General features: G+C 48.9%; 1 protein-coding gene across 2 annotated transcripts in view; it reads right to left on the bottom strand.

Moving 5' to 3' along the window:
- Positions 1-18686, bottom strand: part of NPLOC4 (NPL4 homolog, ubiquitin recognition factor) — a 55768-nt gene that overhangs the window by 30865 nt on the left and 6217 nt on the right. For both annotated transcript variants that reach the window (XM_081804249.1, XM_081804250.1), the window contains exons 3-11: positions 17970-18082; positions 13244-13420; positions 10829-10877; positions 9991-10085; positions 8118-8241; positions 7080-7259; positions 3904-3990; positions 1288-1359; positions 511-637 (exon numbers count right to left, since the gene is read on the bottom strand). In XM_081804249.1, the coding sequence (XP_081660375.1) occupies positions 511-637; positions 1288-1359; positions 3904-3990; positions 7080-7259; positions 8118-8241; positions 9991-10085; positions 10829-10877; positions 13244-13420; positions 17970-18082 (1024 nt within the window). The remainder of the gene's footprint in view (positions 1-510; positions 638-1287; positions 1360-3903; positions 3991-7079; positions 7260-8117; positions 8242-9990; positions 10086-10828; positions 10878-13243; positions 13421-17969; positions 18083-18686) is intronic.

The following is an 18686-nucleotide window of genomic DNA, read 5'->3' as shown; positions in this document are numbered from 1 at the left end:
GACCTGAGCCGAAGGCAGTCGCTTAACCAACTGAGCCACCCAGGCGCCCCACAATTTTTTATTATGTATTTATGATGTACATAGCACTGAATACGATACACATATTATCTCTCACTCAAACACACACACATGCACACTCAGAAATAGTCTTAAAATGACTTCCACTCATAATGTCAAAAACAAAGAACAAACAAAAAAAAAAAATAAAAAATAAAGAACAAACAGTAAATCCTTTTCTCCTACACAGTCAGTCATCTGTGGCTACTGGAAGGGGTAAAGGCAGCCCTGAGCTAAGATCCAGAATCAAGCTGACTTCACCTTAGAACACAAGAGGATGAGAGAACAGCTACACTGAGTCCCTGATTCTAGTGGTTTTGCAGGCAATGCAGTAAGTTCAGGATTTTTACCATAAAACAAAAAGAGGAATCCATGTCCCACGGGCACATTAAGAAAATCTCTTGTAGCTGAGTTACGAATGAAACGCTACAAGAAGAGGAACAGAACATGTACCTGTAGCCACCGCAGTGACGAACTTGGAGCCAAAATGTCCGTCTGGAGAGAGTCGACATATGTTAGGATGCTTATTTTGGAAGTCTCCTGCAGTGATACATTCTTCCGAACTCAGAAAATAGGTGTCCTAGGAAAAAAAGAGCTGGCATATCAAGTTTTACAGCATCGTGTGGAAATATACTCCTGTTTCTTCTTTAGAAAACACCAAGAACTAAACTGTGGCCTGTCAAACACTGCATGAAACAAACACCTATAGTTCCTAGCTGTTACGGGCCCTTCTGCTCCCACCACAAATAATTGGGAAGGCTAGAACCATCAGGCATCCACCCCCACGGGCTGACCTCCAAAAAACACTGGTGGGTGAAGGCCAGGGAGTGTTGCTCTACAAGACACAATCAACAGACCCACCCTTAGTTTATCAAGAACACGGTGTTGAAAATAATTTGGTCTAAAAGCCAGGATGAGGGATGCCTGGGGGGCTCAGAGGGTTAAGCATCTGCTTTCGGCTCAGGTCATGATCCCAGGGTCCTGGGGTCAAGCCTCGCATCGGGATCCCTGCTCAGCGGGAAGCCTGCTTCTCCCTCTGCCTCTGCCTGCCTCTCCCCCTGCTTGTGCTCTCTCTCTGTCTGACAAATAAATAAATAAATAAAATCTTTAAAAAAAAAAAAAAAAAAGCCCGGATGAGCCATGCAGAGCCGCCCTGCTGGCATGAGCCCGAGCTGGCTTGTGACCAAGCTGCAGATTGAGCTAAGTGGGCACACCCCCATCCCACCTCACCTTATTCCGGCTGTACCGGACAGTGCCCTTCCGGGTGTCTTCTGAGACGAGGTCTGTAAATATCCAACCAACCTGCATGAAAGAGGAAAGTATCCTCTGAGCCCCTCCCTGAAACAGGTGATGAATGTTTTCTGGCCTCTGTGCAGAGACCTTAAGAGCGTTTTGGTAAGAGACTCCTGTGAGCCAGTTATTTCCAGGTGAGTCAGATCCTCAGCTAAGCTGCCGGGGTTTTCAAACTCCACCCAGTTGAAAATGGCCACCCTCCTCTGGTGCTGCTGGACTGGAGGTGATGGTGCATGAGCAGAGCTCATCTCTTTGTAAGAAGCCCCATGGCACCAACTCTGTACCCAGCACTGTGCCGGGTTCAGGGGAAACCTCAGCAGTGAACAAAATTAACAGAATGCCTACGCCCCAGGGGCGCCTGGGTGGCTCAGTTGGTTAAGCGACTGCCTTCGGCTCGGGTCATGATCCTGGAGTCCCAGGATCGAGTCCCGCATCAGGCTCTCTGCTCGGCAGGGAGTCTGCTTCTCCCTCTGACCCTCCTCCCTCTCATGCTCTCTGTCTCTCATTCTCTCTCTCAAATAAATGAATAAAATCTTTAAAAAAAAGAATGCCTACTCCCCAAACAGGAAGACAGACAATGAGCAAGCAAAGAGAGACAATGCTATTTCAGATGCTAAGGCTTTCTCCATAAGATAAGAAAATGGACTCCCTAGAGAAGGCACTTAAAATAAGGACCACCACCACAGAGTCCTTACCCAGTGGCTCCTTCGCGCTCCGCTACAGGACTGAAGACAGCAGGTGAGGGCACAAGGAGCTGAAACCCCCGACACTAGGACACCCTCACGCCAGTCCCGGACACCTGTCTGTGTGCTCTGTGGTCCCTAGCCCTCCTGTGCCCATGAACCTCACAGCTGGTTGCCCCTCCTAAACCAGAACTGGGCTGGGAGTTTTACGAGCGGGGTTGGACCCCAAGTACACGTCCTTTGGAGAAGGACGTGGTGGCCCATGACCCTGTCCAGCAGAACCTAATACAGAACTCTTCAAAGCCATCTCATGCACACAAGACCAGGCAAACGTGGAGAATTTCATTTTCTTTAAAAATACCCAAGCAAACAAAAAGCCCACGGAGGATGCAGCAAAGAACAGGAGACTTGCCGTATAAATGGGTCGAAGCAGTGAGTAGAACAGAGCCAAAGCCAGGCAGAAGTCAGCTAGGGCAGCAGAGCCAGGGTTTCAGAGAAAGACATTTAAGTCACCTCAAAATCTATTAGAACTACAGAGATCGTGAGCTATATGTTTAAAACAAAGGTCCAAAAGTTACACTAATTTTTCTTTTGAACGAGAGACACTAAAAAGATTTAAACCAAAATATAACCCTAAATCAAGATGCTGACTCCTGGGGCGCCTGCGTGGCTCAGTCGGTTAAGTCTCTGACCCTTGATCTCAGCTCAGGTCATGATCTCAGGGTTGTGAGTTCAACCCCCACATTGGGCTGTACACTGGGTGTGGAGCCTACTTTAAAAAAAAAAAAAAAAAGATGCGGATTCCTTACTAGAAACAATAGGACATTGTTTTCTTAAAATGACTTGGCTCTATCAGCTCCTAGGCCTACAAACATATTCCCTATTTTCCCCCTTTTATCTATAGGAGTTCATTTTTCACTGTCTAAGTTATTAACAAATAAAGGATAAAACTTATGGGGCGACTGAGTGGCTCAGTCGGTTAAGCGTCTGACTTAGGCTCAGGTCATGATCCCAAGAGTCCTAGCACTGAGCCCCGCATCGGGCTCCCTGCTCAGAGGGAAGCCTGCTTCTCCCTCTCCCTCTGCCTGCCGCTCTGCCTACTTGTGCTCTCTAATAAGTAAATAAAATCTTTAAGAAAAAAAAAAAGGATAAAACTTACATAGCTAACATTGAAATTCTAAGAGGTATTCAAATTCACATTCAATATTTACCTGTAGAAACCCTTCTGCAAAGTTCCTGGGAGCTCCACCAAGGATGTAACACAAAGCAGATCAACAAAAGTTCTTCCCTGTCTTCTAACTGCCCAGTAAAACTAGGAAACCTCACATGCTCAGATGCCTAAATTAACAACAGGAAATCCAAGGATGATGGAAGAGGGAGTGCCAGAGGCTCTGAGCACCCGGGGCAGAAAATGAACAGGCGACAAGGACACATGAAGGGAGGGCTCCCCTAAGAGGCCGGGCCTCGGTGTGCGGGCAGGACACACAGCGCAGAAGCGAGGCTCCTTCCTGGGCAGGAAGACGGGGTCTGAGTCCTGCTGCCTCTTTCTTCCACCCTCTAAAGCTGGCCTCAGGAAGTGGGGCAGGACGATTTCAACAAAACAGTCCCAGCACAGGGATCACTTGTTTTCATTTTACTTTAAATCAGAGAAATAGTCTCATTCTATTTCGAATCCTTGGATCTGAAATAGGAACATAAAAGCTACAGCGCCCAGAAAACACAAGCAGGCATTACAACATGCTGGGCCCACACCTGACCTCGGGCAGCTGGGAGTTCAGTCCCAGACAGGGCCTGGCCATGTCGCCCACCTGGATGTCCCCAACAGAGAGCCCTGGTCCCCCATTCAAAGGCCAGCAGAATGCCTCAGTACCTTCCTCAGGCCAAGCTTGGCAGCAATTTCATCCACCACCTCAGCTTTCGGGTCTTCCAGAAGCTCCAGGCTGTTCTGTGTGCCAATCTGTTGGGGCAGTAAAGGGAGAAGACAGACTCAGAGAAGCCCACAGCCATCCCACTCGAATTCTGGCTCAGGAATCCCAAGGGGATTCCCTTGCCAAAAAGGAGAATTATGGCAGCAGAAAAAGGTTGACATCCAGATAAAACACAGTCCGAGCCCTCCAGGCTTTGCCCCTCCTCAGGCTACATTGTGCTTTCCAATCAAGACTCAGAGGACAAGAAGATGGTGACACTCAGGCTGGTTCACATCACACCGCCTCTCGTCAAGTGTGTGGTTGCTCTCAGGACTGAGGAAGGCTGTCTACACATTTTTTTGGGGGGGGTTCCTTCATTGGGGAAAGTCAGTTTCAAAACTCCTTCGGATAAACAGTTTCCTTCCAAATAGGTTTGGGTACATAAGGCAAGATTCCAGCTGTATGGTAACATTTGTTTCCAGAAAACAGGCTGGGAAAATGTGTGTGCAGCTCCTGCAGGGTAGTGCTGTGCTTCACAGGCAAGGTGCTAAGTGGGAGATGACAGAGGAATGGAAAAGGCACCTGAAATCAGCAACCTGCTGGTGGATGGGCAGAGCACTGGGCTCGGGGCAGCAGGTGACCGGGCTTGGACTCTGACTGGCTCACATGCAACCTAAACCGGTCACAGGACCCCAACTTCCTGCAGTGGACAAAGCTTACCGAAATCCTTCATCTGCCCTGAAATGCAGTTCAAGGGTCATTAATAGTAAGTATCATACCTAGCAGAAACCCCGGCCAGAGGAATAGGAAAATGAAGGTAATCCCAAACCAAGTTATACTAATTGGGTATATCCTTGCAAACGAGTCAGATTCTGGCAAAACAACAAAAGAATTTTCCGTTGTTGGGTATTAGCAATATGGAGATCATTAATACCTCCAGAGCACAGGTCACATCACAAACTCAGAACAAATCTAAGGATCTGGTTTCATGACCTGTGGCAGCATGAGCTTCAACTTCTAATGAGCTGCAGGTTATTGGACGTCAATGGTTCCAACCTTCAGGATTCCCACGTTGGGAGCTCTGGTGATGCCATTCGTGGTCTGGACGCCAGAGGTTTGTCTCTGTGTTTTATTCGATCATACTCCTAACACGACTGCTGAAACTCCTCATGAAAGACACCCTCTACAAAACTGAATTTGAATATACTGTGCTTCCAAAAGCAGCTCCATGATTACAGAGAGCACTTAGTGCCCTGGCGGTTAGGTAACCCCCACACTCTGGCAGGGTCTCCATCGCCACCTAGTGTCCCCTTTTAAATGAACCACCACAGGAGGCCTCCCTCAAACACCTCCTCTACAGCTCTCAGTAAATATGGAAACTGGCAAAGGGGTGTAGACTACACTCAAGCTCTGCACCAATGCAGCTAGGGAGACAATGGCATGTGTGTGGGAGCCACGGACCGGCACCCCAGCTAGCAGCCACGGGGCCTGCCCTTTCAGACCCTGGTTTACTTAAGTCATGGGGTGATTCACAGAACACAGTGTAAAGTGACCAAGGTGAGTATGGTATGGCATACACCCAAAGAAAGAAGGAGAGTGGTATGAATATCTATATATTTGCTTATATTTTAAAAACTTAAACTCTAGTAGTCTACATCAAACATTCTGGAAAGAGAGGGACAGGAAGAAGGGGGTACCTTGTTTGTAGATCTGACTTTGGAAGCATGCAAAATTTTTTTTCTTTTCCAACATTTTAACTACAAATTTCAAACATATAGCAAAGTTTAAAGAATTTCTCACTGCTATCTAGATTTGGCCACACTCTACTCTATCCACCCCTCTAATCACCCCAAGCCCTCTTAGTTTTCCGTTGTACTTCATAGTAAACTGCACACACAAGCACCCCTCCCAAGTACTTCACCATGCACATCATGGACTAGAATTCCATGTTTATGGTTTCCACTTTTGTAATGAACAGTACATATATATATATATATATATATATATAACATATGTATATACCATATATATATGACATATATATGATGTACATATATGTGATGAAACGTACCACGTAAATATTTCATAGAACTATACAACAAATATATATATAAAAAATCAATCCCAGGATGCCTGGGTGGATCAGTAGATTATACAATGTATTTATGAATGGGTAGTTAATTGTGTAGGGCTGTGGTTCTTAAAAGTGTGATTCCCCAGACCTGCAATAGGAATGTGAACACTATTAGCAATGCAAATCCTTGGCCCCACCCCAGACCTACGGAATCTTGCAACTGTCCTTAAGCATCTGCCTTAGGCTCAGGTCATGATCCTGGGGTCCTGGGATCAAGTCTTGCAGCGAGCTCTTTGCTCAGCAGGGAACCTGCTTCTCCCTCTGCTTGTACTCTGTCTCGCAAATAAATAAATAAAATCTTAAAAAAAAAAAATCAATCCCTAAATACCAAAAATAAAACAAATGAACATAAATGTGTTACCTAGGTGCTGGCATAGTCACACAGAGAGCACCTTCCAAGTGACTTTAAAACACAGTATATGATTGCTGGTCCCTCCTGAGACACACCCTGAGGATCCTCCTCCTTCCACCAAAAAAAAAAAAAAAAAAAACCAAAAAACCCCACCTTAAACTGTTTTCAGTCCTATACTGGTAGTAATTTTGGTAGTCATTCTAAGACAGTGTGTGTGTGGTGTGGGATAAAGGACACGAGTAACCCTGTGATCCTCTAACTCCGTCATTTCTGGGACAGCTGACCACAGACGTGGGCGAAGGAGATACAGAATTACAAGGGAGGGAGCAGTCCCTGTGGCACTTTGGGGCAACTGACAGAAGTGGAACACAGCCAACAGATTAAAATATTCCATCAATGTTCAATTTACCGACATTGACAAGAGTCCTTATTATCAGTAAGACAACGTCCCTATGCTCTGGAAATGCACACTGAAGTACTTAGGGACCATGAGCTTACCCTCCAGGAATTCAGGAAACAGACACTGTGTGTGTGCGCATGCACAAATGACAGAGCAGAGGAAGTGGAATGAAGTCTGAAACGAGAGTCCCGCACAGACTTCAGAGCCCAGGTGATAGAGAGGCCCGTGAACTGGGAAGCCTGTGCTCGCCTACCTGAGGAGGCTCGTAAATGGCAGCTACTTCGGCTCTGATGCCAAGAGGAATGTCTTTGTGCTCTGTATACCGTCCATACAAATACCCGAAATGCTGGTTCCCTGTCTTCCTCCAAAAGTCAAGGAAGCGATCGGCAACTGTGTGGTTCTCAAACATGATATTGTCCACATGTCTGTATTTCTGTAGAGCAAACAACGGGCTAATGAATACACTCTGTCGGAAATAAATAACTTACTTTTCTAGTATAAGCCATTCATAAATCTCCACCTAGCTCTTTACACACGCGTGTGCACACATGCGTGCACACACGTTTTAAAATGTGCTCTGCCCTTAAGACCATTTCAGATTCTAGAGGGTGGGTGGGGTAGGGGTGGGATTCCTCAATAAATTAATTCAGATTAATCTTACTGGGATTTCACCTAAAATGCAGGTTTTCACAACCTCTAGCACAAAAATTAGTTTTCAAAAAGAGAGAGCAGGGAGGAGGAAGAGACAGAAGTTTCCAAGCAGTCACAAAGGCGGTGGAGAACTCTCTACAGAGCAAATGTGGGCCAGTAGCACAGAGAAGGCAAGGCGAGCGATCCTCAAGGGCACAGAGACCAGAGGGGAAGAGGCCAGAATACTGCGTGCAGCTGACACTGGTCTCTTCCTCCTCCCAGAGCCCAGCTCCCTTCTTCACCTGGCCTGGACAGGTGCTCTGAGGGGGCTCCAGGACAGTTTGGTTACCAGCTTCCAGAGCCATGATTTCTTAGAAGGCAAAGTGCAACCACGAAGTTATTTTAAACAGTCACCAAGAAAGTTCTGCCTCCATGCAAGCGGACAAAAGAGAAAACAAAGGACTCCCCCCTCCACGCATGCAACAGCTAGAGATCTCACCAATAGCCTCTCCAGCGTATGACCTGAAGTGCACTTGGACCCACCACCGAAAGTGCGCTCTGCTAGGGGCGGGTCCCTCCATGGAGGGGCTTTTCTGCAAATTTTCATTTCTGAGCCATGAACACAAATCTACGGTCTAGATGGACACAGTGAACATCTCACCTGTCTGTTCAGCGTGATGGCACTTGGCTGGCACTTAGTACAGATGCCATTAGGCCATGGAAGGTGTCCCTCGCACCCTGATTTAATCTTGCAACTGATGTTCTCCAGGGCAACAAATTTCCCCCTGAATAAGAAGAGGCAGCTTAATTAATTCAACATTCCAACAGTGAAAACTTTAGCAGGAGACTGGAAATCCTATGTCAAATCTCTTACACCTCCAGAACAAAGTTCTAAGAAGCTAAGCATGTGGCAGGCAGCAGCGGGGGAATGTGCTAAGAATTGCTATCGTGAACTCCCAGCTTCTGTCCTGCACACGGAGACTATGCAGAAATACGTAACTGTTGCCCTATAAAAAGTCTCCATTTTCAAGGTCTGTCGCTAACACCCATGAAGATTTTCAAGGATACTATTAAACACCTATTGATCTAACCTGAACCACTGACAGAAAACAAAGCCTGTTTTTAAGTTTCATTAACTTATAAGCAACATCTACATCATGAGTCCAGTACTTACATGTTTGTAAAAAAAAAAAAAAAAAAAACCTCTGAATCACAAGGAGAAACCCTGATGAGGGTACCTCGCGAAGACATCTTCCCCAGCTTCTGGCTGAAATAAAGACTATCCAGTGAGGAAGCCAGGGCCCCACCCCGATGTGGGGTGGATGCGCACAGATGCCTTCACCCTCTGCCAGTTTCCCACTCACAAAACGGTCCAGGAATTCGATCCTATCTTCACAGGCCAACAGCATGCTGGCCTGCGGGCCCCTGGGAAGCAATAACCACCACCAGCCTGCACGGGACCAAGAGCTGCCAATGTGCCCCCACGGGATACTGTGGCCTGGACCCAGACTGGTGGAAGGCTGACGGATTTCAGCACAACGAATCTCTACTCGTTCAATAGTCCAGAAAGTTCCATGGCTTACCCCACTGACAGGTAAGAATGGGTTTCTGGTAGGATTTTTTTCTCATGGTCTAACTTTTTTAAAAAGCCATTTTAGGATGTCAGCAGGTTGTCAGAGAAAAACTATAATCAGGCCAACATGACATTCTTCACAAAATGTTGCTGACTTGGGTTCAGCCACCATCTCCTCCTGCTGCACTGATGGGAATTATAAAATGGTATGAAGTCCATCACTTTCTGGGAAGGTGAACGTATAGTCGTATAGTCAACAGAAAGGGGTCGCACAGGGAAGTCCTTGACATGGTTTAAAAGAAATCAAAATGCTCTCAGTTCGCCCCTCTCCAGCCACTGTCACAGCCTGCACTTGGGGACTTGGGGAGCCGAGAGATGGCCGCCCCACCGCCCACCTGGCCGAGCCTGTAGACAGTTCCCGCTGAGGCACCAGGAGGCCCAGCCAGGGACAGCACGGTTACTCCAGCCCCTGCGACGGCTGTGACATCAAGCCGGTAGAGGCCAGCTCCAGGGCAAAGGGCGGATGGGGGCCGTGGAATAGGTGAGCCAAGATAACCACCACGGGGTGGTTCAGTTTTTCCGAAAAGCAGAGGATGAGCTCTGACCACCATCATATCTTATCTCATCTGCCTTCACATACACCTAAGTTGCCAGAGCACCACATGCCTGCAGAAGTCTGGGATGTTCCCCCAGGGGTCTCCACGTGGCCACTGCCAGCCTGGCATCTGCCCAACACGCTGGGCATGTGGACGACAACAGGGCGTCAGAGTCTCCACCCCTGTTCCTTTTCTAGAATCTGTGCCAAAAGTCACGAACTCAAGTGCTCTGTGCCCAGACCCTGATCTTTGCTTTTCTCATTCATATGCTCACAGGCTTTAAGCAACACCTGCCAGATACATAAAAGGGACTTCTACACGCCAAAGCCACATCGGCACAGCCTAACTGCGCTCAAGTTGCTTACTTGTCGGCCCCCCCGGTCAGCTTTCGGATGTAGGCGTGGAAGGACATGTGCTTCACAGGAGGTTCAAGATGGTTCAGGTAGTCCTCGTCAAATGGCTGCCAAAACACACACAGTCAGTACGGTCACGCACCTGCTGGCGTCTCGAGGCAAGGAGAGGCGGGCAGCCAAGCCGCTGCTGCACGCAGGGAGAGACCCAGCCAGCAACCGTGGAGGGCAGTGGGAGAGGACAGGCCCTTGGTTCTCACTTATCATTCCAGGTCAGAACCAAAGGTTTCTTTGTGTACCAGTTATCTTTCTAAGATTAAAATGAATCTCTATTAAATAAAAAATGCTCTAGGTCAAGTAAATATTAGGAAAATTTTGGGGGGAAAAAAAAAAGTAGCCCATAAGATGAAGAGGAGGCTCATGAAGAAAATCAGGTTGGCCTTGCTGCTGTAAATTCAGCATTCACCAGTTACCAGTCAGCATTATTATGGTAACTCTCAATCTCACCAGGACGAATCAGTAGGAGGACTCGGGGAAAAGTAAATCAAAACAATGACGAGCACAGAAACCGCCAGCCCCAGCTTTGTGTCAGGTTTTAAAAGGATTGTCCAGGGAGCCCACTCTAAGTGCTGCCCCTCGGTCACAGCAATACAAACGCTCCAGCCATTCACAATCCACCCAGAAGGTCACTCCCACAAATAAAGGTTCGTCCTCTTGAAGCAGCTTGCACGAGTGGGAATGCGAGGCCCAGGGCAACAAACAGACCCAGCGCGAGGGCGCAGGGAAAGTACTGACGTGCTCTGGGGAGCAGCCCCTCCCGCTAGCCCAGAACGTATGCTGCACCAGCTCTCACCTCGAGTGGAACACAGTGCACACATTTCCCCAAAGGGCCGTGTCGGCACCTAAAAGCACAGGGCAAGAGAAACACACAGCCATTAGTACGCCTGCTCTCCTGTTGCTGCCTCCCAATGTTTTTGATATTTATAACGTATGCTGCACTTCATAGAGTATTTCCCTACCTGTGTGGAATTATCTTTTTATTTATTTATTTATTTATTAAAGATTTTATTTATTTGACAGAGGGAACACAAGCAGAGGGAGACAGGGAGAAGCAGGCTCCCTGCTGAGCAAGGAGACCGATGTGGGACTCGATCCCAGGACCCTGGGATCATGACCCGGGCCGAAGGCAGCCGCTTAACCGACTGAGCCACCCAGGCGTCCCTTTATTTATTTATTTTTAAGTAAACTCAATGCCCAAAGTGGGGCTCAAACTCACGAGCCCGAATCAGAAGTCTCATGCTCTACGACAGCCTGCCAGGCATCCCCGTGTAGAATTGTTTTAGACGGTACGTGAGCATTTTTTAAAAATATTTTATTATTTTTTTTGACAGGAAGAGACATTGCGAGAGGGAACACAAGCAGGGGGAGTGGAAGAAGCAGGCTTCCCGTGGAGCAGGGAGCCTGATGCGGGGCTCGATCCCAGGACCCTGGGATCATGACCTGAGCTGAAGGCAGATGCTTAACGACTGAGCCACCCAGGAGCCCATGTGAGCATTTTTTATTTTAATATAATTTAGTATTTATTCTGATTTATATTAGAAAAAACTGTCCAGCACGTCAAACCTATGGATATTAACGGCTTAAGATGACACTAAATAAAAGTAAAAGTGAATGGACTAAAAGTGATTTAAACAGATGTTAAATAAACACTGAGGAAGTTGGGATGTGGATGTGGCAAAAAGCCTTGTCAGTGGGACAGAACTAACTCCAGTTTGGAAAACACCCATTTTGTGCATGTTTTGGGAAAAGCATGAAGACGCCTGGCTCTGTGGGTTTTAGTGACCTCAGTCAGAGAAGCTGTAGAAGCCCCACACGTATGATGCGGCAGCACGACGTGCTCCGATGAGGAGGGCGGTGATGGCTGCTGGGAAAGCTGAGCGGCTGTCCCTCTGGGCTCGACAGGACCCTTTTCCAAATGGGGTCACAACTCCTGGACGCACTTCCGAGTAGAGATGGCCTGCGTCTCCTAACAGCCAGGCTCTTACAGACGGCAAGCCAGAACGCACGCACACACGCACACAAGCACCCTCTTAAAACACCCCTCCTGAGGCCTCCAAGACACAGATCACGGGCGGGGGTGGGGGGAGCCAGCATGGGTTCCCTGGGAGGAAATGCAAACGGAAGGGGTACGCAGGCTGACAGCGATGGCCACGATGCGGCTCCGTACCAGCCGCAGCAGAGCGCCATCTGGGGCTCTTGAATCTAAGACACACAAGCTGCTAATGCAGCACTTAGAACCCCAGCATCTCAATGTCAGCACCCCATCACGTTTACAGAGTGATGCGGTTACAAGAGGCTCTGCTGCAGAGACAAACCACCTTCACTCAGACATTTCACATCACTGACTGTAAACTCAGGTGTTTCTAACCGGTTTCTTCAAAAAGAACTACAGGGGCATCTGGGCAGCTCAGTCGGTGAAGCGTCCAACTCTTGATTTCAGCTCAGGTCAGGATCTCAGGGTCATGGATCAAGCCCACATCCAGCTCCACGCTCAGTGGGAGTCTACTGGAGATTCTCTCTCCCTCTGCCCCTCCCCCACACACATGCGCCATGTGCACGCTCTCTCTCCCCCTAAGATAAAGAAATCTTTGGGGCGCCTGGGTGGCTCAGTCGTTAGGCGTCTGCCTTCGGCTCAGGTCATGATCCCAGGGTCCTGGGGTCGAGCCCCACATCGGGCTCCCTGCTCAGCGGGAAGCCTGCTTCTCCCTCTCCCACTCCCCCTGCTTGTGTTCCCTCTCTCGCTGTGTCTCTGTCAAATAAATAAATAAGTAAATCTTCAAAAAATTTAAAAAAAAATTTTTTAATAAAAAGAACTGCAAAAAGTCACAAATACAGAAACGTACCCCAGCATAACCATTTCACATAACCCTAGGTGAAGGGTAAATATTCAAAGAAGGAGCAGCATGTTCAGCACATGAAGCAGCCACTGAAAAGAATGGGAAGAATGCGCTGCGTATATGATGCTGGCATTTCCTGACTGTAATCCAACAAGGTGACCTGAACAAGCACCTTGCACTGGTAGGTGCCTAGCATCACCTCTTCCCCGCTTCCCTACTCTTGCCCCCCCGCACACCTGCTAAAGCCCGATGCGCCAAACTCAAAACTTGTGTTTCTTCAGTAGATACTCAAACAGGGCACGTTTCAAACATCTCACCTCCTGAGCCACTAAAGTCAGCACAACTGGGACCAGACCCCGACAGAGACTTACAGCTGTGGGTCACGGCTTCTATAAATCTTCCCGTCCTGCTTGCTGAGGTACTGGTCGATCTCATCCTCCACCACGCTGGGAGCACCGTAGGCCTTCAGCCCCAGCGGGGCCGACGTCTCCATTTCCGAGGAGGGTCCAGCGAGGCCCGAGGGAAACAGGAACAGCAGATCTCCATGCCTATCAGACAACAAACACAGGGCAGGGCCTGCCTGCTATCCTCCTACAACCCAGGCTGCACAGAGGAGCTGCTCACCATCATGTGAGGGTCTCTGACATCCAAGAGGCAAACGCCAACCTCCCTAAAAGCCTGAATAACGAGGCCTCTTAATTGTAAGAGACCAGAATTCTCCCTTCACATCTCTCCTACGCTCCCTAGCGTTCTAAAGGTCAGAGCGGGTTCTCTGTAACTGTGACTTACTTTCTTTTACAGTTGTAAAACATCCATATGCCCATCGGATTCCACACAGATGAAATATGGCCACAACATACACACTTGGCCTGTAGGCAGCGTTCTTCCTGCTTCTCATTCTGGGATTGACATTCCTTCTCCTCGTTCATTCCTTACCGTCTACTATTCAGCACCCCAACACTTCATCTACCTAGTACACAGGCTTCCGCTTCTTTCTCTTCGCTCACACACCCCCCCCACACGTGTACACAGACATTGTATGACGCTGTTGACAAAAATGAGATTATCAAAGACATAACGTTTTGCATTTGCTTTTCCCATTCAACAATATGTCACCCCAGATCCCACCAAACACAGGGTCTGCGTCTAATGACTGCTTCCAGCGGCCGGACAGCACTCGGCAGCAAGCCCAACCCATCACGTACAGCAGCGCTCCCACACGGACGGGCACGCGCGCTACCAACAGGTTTCTACCACCAAGAGCACTCGAGGAAAGGCCCAAGGACAGGCAGCTGTGTGGTTTTCCTTCTACAGGGCACATTTCCAGGAGTGGCCCTGCTGGAAAGAGGGTTTTGTTTTTGATGTCTCTGATGTGCTGCTTTCCCAACAGGCTGCACAATTCACAGTTCGAACAGCAGTGTTTGATTTTCTATCATTTCCATGTAAGTCATGCTCTTTTCCTTGCTCATTCACACTGCTGACTCACTGCAGGACCTGGTTACCACAGCCAGACCAACGAGACCCCGGCGTGAGATGCTCCCACTTCCGAGTGCTGGACAGAAGCAGCGTGGGCTCCCACACCCAGAGAGAGGGTCTACAACACTAAAATCAACCTCGGTCTTGGAGGAAAAGCTGCAGCACTGCCATTTGGTAAATATTTAACTGCTGTCAGTAACACACACACAGAAGGAACAGCCTGCTGCAGCCCCAACCCAACAAACTGAAGCGGGGGCGGGGGGGCAGGCCTTGAGAACAAACACCAAAGACACGGGACACTAAGAGGCTTGGCTGTAGCTGTTCAGTAGGTCTGTTCTCTCCTCTTCTTTCTTCCATAATTTAGGGGTGATAAAACTGCCAAACTGTAACTAGAGACTTCTGTTTCTAGCAACGGACCAGACATTCCTAAACACCCTCCAGCTATAGAATACATGGCTCAGCTGCTCTATCAGTTTTAATAGCTATGCTCTACATGCACCGCGGAGCTCTAACGAAAGTAAGGAAAGTAAGGCGAGAGAACGCTGCCCTACAGAAGCCCTGAGCTTGGCTTACACGGTCATTTTATGGACAACAGGAGGCGAGTCTGTGGGCCTGCCTACCCGAAGCAGGCTGCTGACCAGCTGAAAATAGGAACCAAGGAGGAATCCTGCCTTCCTGAGCCCACTGTGCAGCAGGGAAAACAGTCACCTCTGAGAGTCTGCTCTGCCACGCACCCAGGGTGGAACTAGGGATGCTACTTGGCTCTGGAAGCCCAGACAGAAAGTAACTGGAGGGCGTGCCGGGTCCACAGCGCCCCCTTGTGCCAAAAGAAGCAAGTGCAAGCTTCCCCCACAGAAAAGCCACCGGCCTGACTCCCTACAACCAGGTTTGGTCATTACAAGTTCTCAAAAAGGGATCACCAAATGTACAAGAGAACCAAGCCACCATGCACAAGAGTGGGCAGACACAACAATAACAGGATTAGAGATCCAAGGACTTCAGATTTGGAACTGCAAGACGTGGAATATAAACGTCTACAGAGTGTTCAATGGAAATGGGATGGAAAGAGCATAAGCAACGAGAGGCCGCCCAAAATGACAGGGGCTTCTAGGAAGCAGGGTGGCAGGGGCCACAGATTCGGGTAAATCTTCCCAAATCCCCCCCCATACAGTCAGGCCAGACAACCCACGGACAGCTCTGACAATAGTGCCACTCTGATTCCACCTGGGGGAGACAGACCACCTCAGACACCCTGAGACCCAAGAGGGAAGCATCACGCGTGTGACGGGCCAAGGCAGAGCCCCAAGGAGCCCAGCAGTCCTCAATGGAAGCCCAGAAGGCCAGTGTGAGAGCAATGCAGCCCCCTTGAGCACACGGAGCTAACAGCCAGGTTTGAAAAGAAATCAAATATTTTAAAAGTGAAAAATATAATCCCTAAAACAACAAAGAGAATGGGAGAGAAGTGATATTTAAAGAGATAATGGCCACAAATTTTCCAGACCTGATCTGCAGGTACAGAAAACACACTATCCGGGATGCCTGGGTGGCTCAGTCGTTAGGTGTCTGCCTTCGGCTCGGGTCATGATCCCAGGGTCCTGGGATCGAGTCCCGCATCGGGCTCCCTGCTCAGTGGAGAGTCTGCTTCTCCCTCTCCCACTCTCCCTGCTTGTGTTCCCTCTCCCACTGTCTCTCTGTCAGATAAATAAATAAAATCTTGGGGCGCCTGGGTGGCTCAGTTGGTTAAGCGACTGCCTTCGGCTCAGGTCATGATTCTGGAGTCCCGGGATGGAGTCCCACATCGGGCTCGGCGGGGAGTCTGCTTCTCCCTCTGACCCTCCCCCCTCTCATGTGCTCTCTCTCTCTCTCTCATTCTCTTTCTTTCAAATAAATAAATAAAATCTTTAAAAAAATTATTAATAAATAAATAAATAAAATCTTTAAAAAAATAAAAAAAATACACTATCCATTAGGTAGGATTATACAAACAAACCAGGAATCCATACCTGGACAAGTCAGACAGAAACTGTAGGACCCCAACAGAAACAGAAAATCTTAAAAGCAGCCAGAGGGGGGAAAAAAAAAGATCACCTATAAGCGAACAACAGAATACAACAGACCGAACTGCAGCCAGAGAAGCCAGAAGTGGAGAGAGACCAACGCCAAGCTCAAGGAGAGGAACGTCACTGCCTCCTCCAGACACGCTTAAGGTAAGACAAACGTAGCCCTCAAGGGTAGACCCAAGCCGGTCGAGAAGTATTATGACTCTCGCTGGAAAGATACACTCAAGGGTGACTCAGGAAGACAGCCCTCCAAGTGCCCCCTCGGGATGTCTGAGCCGTCCTACCCCTCTGGGACACACCAGTATGACAGCGCTACAGTTCGATGGCTTTCTCTCAGCGGTGTCTGTAACCTCCTTTGCTCGTATCTTCTATCAAAATAGTTTTCAAACACACAGCTCTCATCTTCTGCAAGCTTGCCCCACATGGTGCCCCACGTGAAGGCACCGTGCAACCATGTGCAGGCGGCACTGCGACCCGCCTGCAGACGTGGCTGGCGAAGCCCAGTAAGGTTAAATAACTTCCCCAGGCACACGGCGCTGAGTGGGGCAGTATGAACACAAGCCACGTAACATTCGCGAGAAATGATTCTCAAGATGCAAAAGCTCTTTACAAGCTGAAAGGAAGGCTATACCTCAGACGACGTCAACAACGATGAAAAGCTTTCGCTAATTACGGAGATAGGCAAGTGGCAGGTGCCCAGCAAATATTTGTTGAGGAACAAATGAATGACTGCCCTAACTGCGTATTTCTTCCCAGATGTACTAATTTGCGAACCTAAAAATGACCACACCAATTGTCAAGAGAGCCCACCATTGTGACTGGGAAGCAGGCGCCTGGCCGGCTGCCAGCGCAGTGCAGCGCGAGGAGCCAGCAGTGGCCGCAGCAGCTGTGCTGCCCCCGCCCGGACAGGAGGGCGCCGAGCCCGCTGCCGAGGACCGCAGTCACGGGTGTGCGAGCACAAGTGCGCACACAGGCTGGACAGGAGCCCACAAACCTCCTCTGCAAAGAGCCAAGCGGTAAACACCTTCGGCTCTGCAGTCCATGCCATCCGTGCCACAATCGCTCAGCTCTCCCCCGGCAGCAGGGATGCGCGCAGACGAGCGATGTGGCTGCGCTCCAGCTGAACTACAAGAACAGGGAGCGGCTGCAGGAAGAGGTCTTTACATCCTGGACACTCCACTGACATGACTGACCGCCCCGGAGGAGCTCGAGGGGGTCACGCCACCAAGAAATATCGAGTGGGCAACAGCCCCTCCGACCCAGCAAGCAGTCCCAAGGCGGAACTGCACACAGCTCCGTTCAAGGTCCCTCCCTGCAGAGAAGGGGCTGAGCGTGCAGCTGCACACAGCCCCCGAGCCCATAACTCTCCCCACTCAGTGACACACGTCACAGTCTGCGAGTCAATCAGCTCAGCACAAAAGGAGCGGCACATTCAGTGTGACTGCTGACTACCCCACAAGAAATACGGTGGTGTCAAGGGGAAACCGGGCAGAGCCAAGCAGCCTCGGTGGGCCCTGCGGTCATCCGCTCCCACTCCCTGTCGCCCCCTCACAGCACTTACTGGATTTTGAGCAGACTGAGGGATTTAGTCGACGATGCTGTTATCTCTCCAGTCTTGTTTCTATTGATGTAAACTGAGAAGCCGTTATTTTGGAAGCCAAACTCCTTTGCAACCTAAAACAAGCCCCAAAAAAACAGATATTGAAACAAATATTTGAGTATCACTACTCTGGCCACATATACATCAAATGATATTAGAACAACGCTCACTAAATTTAGAAACTGCTCCTCGGGAACCAAATTTCTCTTGTGATTTTCTCTCTTGTGAGGAAATTTGTACTGCCCACACAGATGTCAAGTGAAATGAGGAAAGTGGCCGAACAGAAGCAAAGCTCTGTGTAAATGAGAAGACTATATGACACATTTAAGAGTCTGAGGCAAACAAAAGTCATGGCTGTATCTGGAAAGTTTAATTTCTACTTTTGAAATCAATTGTAAAAACCCAATTCCAGGGGCGCCTGGGTGGCTCAGTTGGTGAAGCATCTCCCTTCAGCTCAGGTCATGATCCCAGGCTCCTGGGATCGAGTCCTGCATCAGGCTCCTTGCTCAGCAGGAAGCCTGCTTCTCCCTCTACCCTTCCCCACTGCTCATGCTCTTTCAAATAAATAAAATTTTTTTAAAAATTTCCAATTTTGAGGGCGCCTGGGTGGCTCAGTTGGTTAAGCGACTGCCTTCGGCTCAGGTCATGATCCTGGAGTCCCGGGATCGAGTCCCGCAT

This window comes from Leptonychotes weddellii, chromosome 15 (assembly GCF_054177405.1).
Source record: "Leptonychotes weddellii isolate Sample4059 chromosome 15, ASM5417740v2, whole genome shotgun sequence".
Lineage (NCBI taxonomy): Eukaryota > Metazoa > Chordata > Mammalia > Carnivora > Phocidae > Leptonychotes > Leptonychotes weddellii.
Note: the sequence above shows the minus strand (reverse complement) of the source record. Positions and strands in the feature narration are given on the sequence as shown.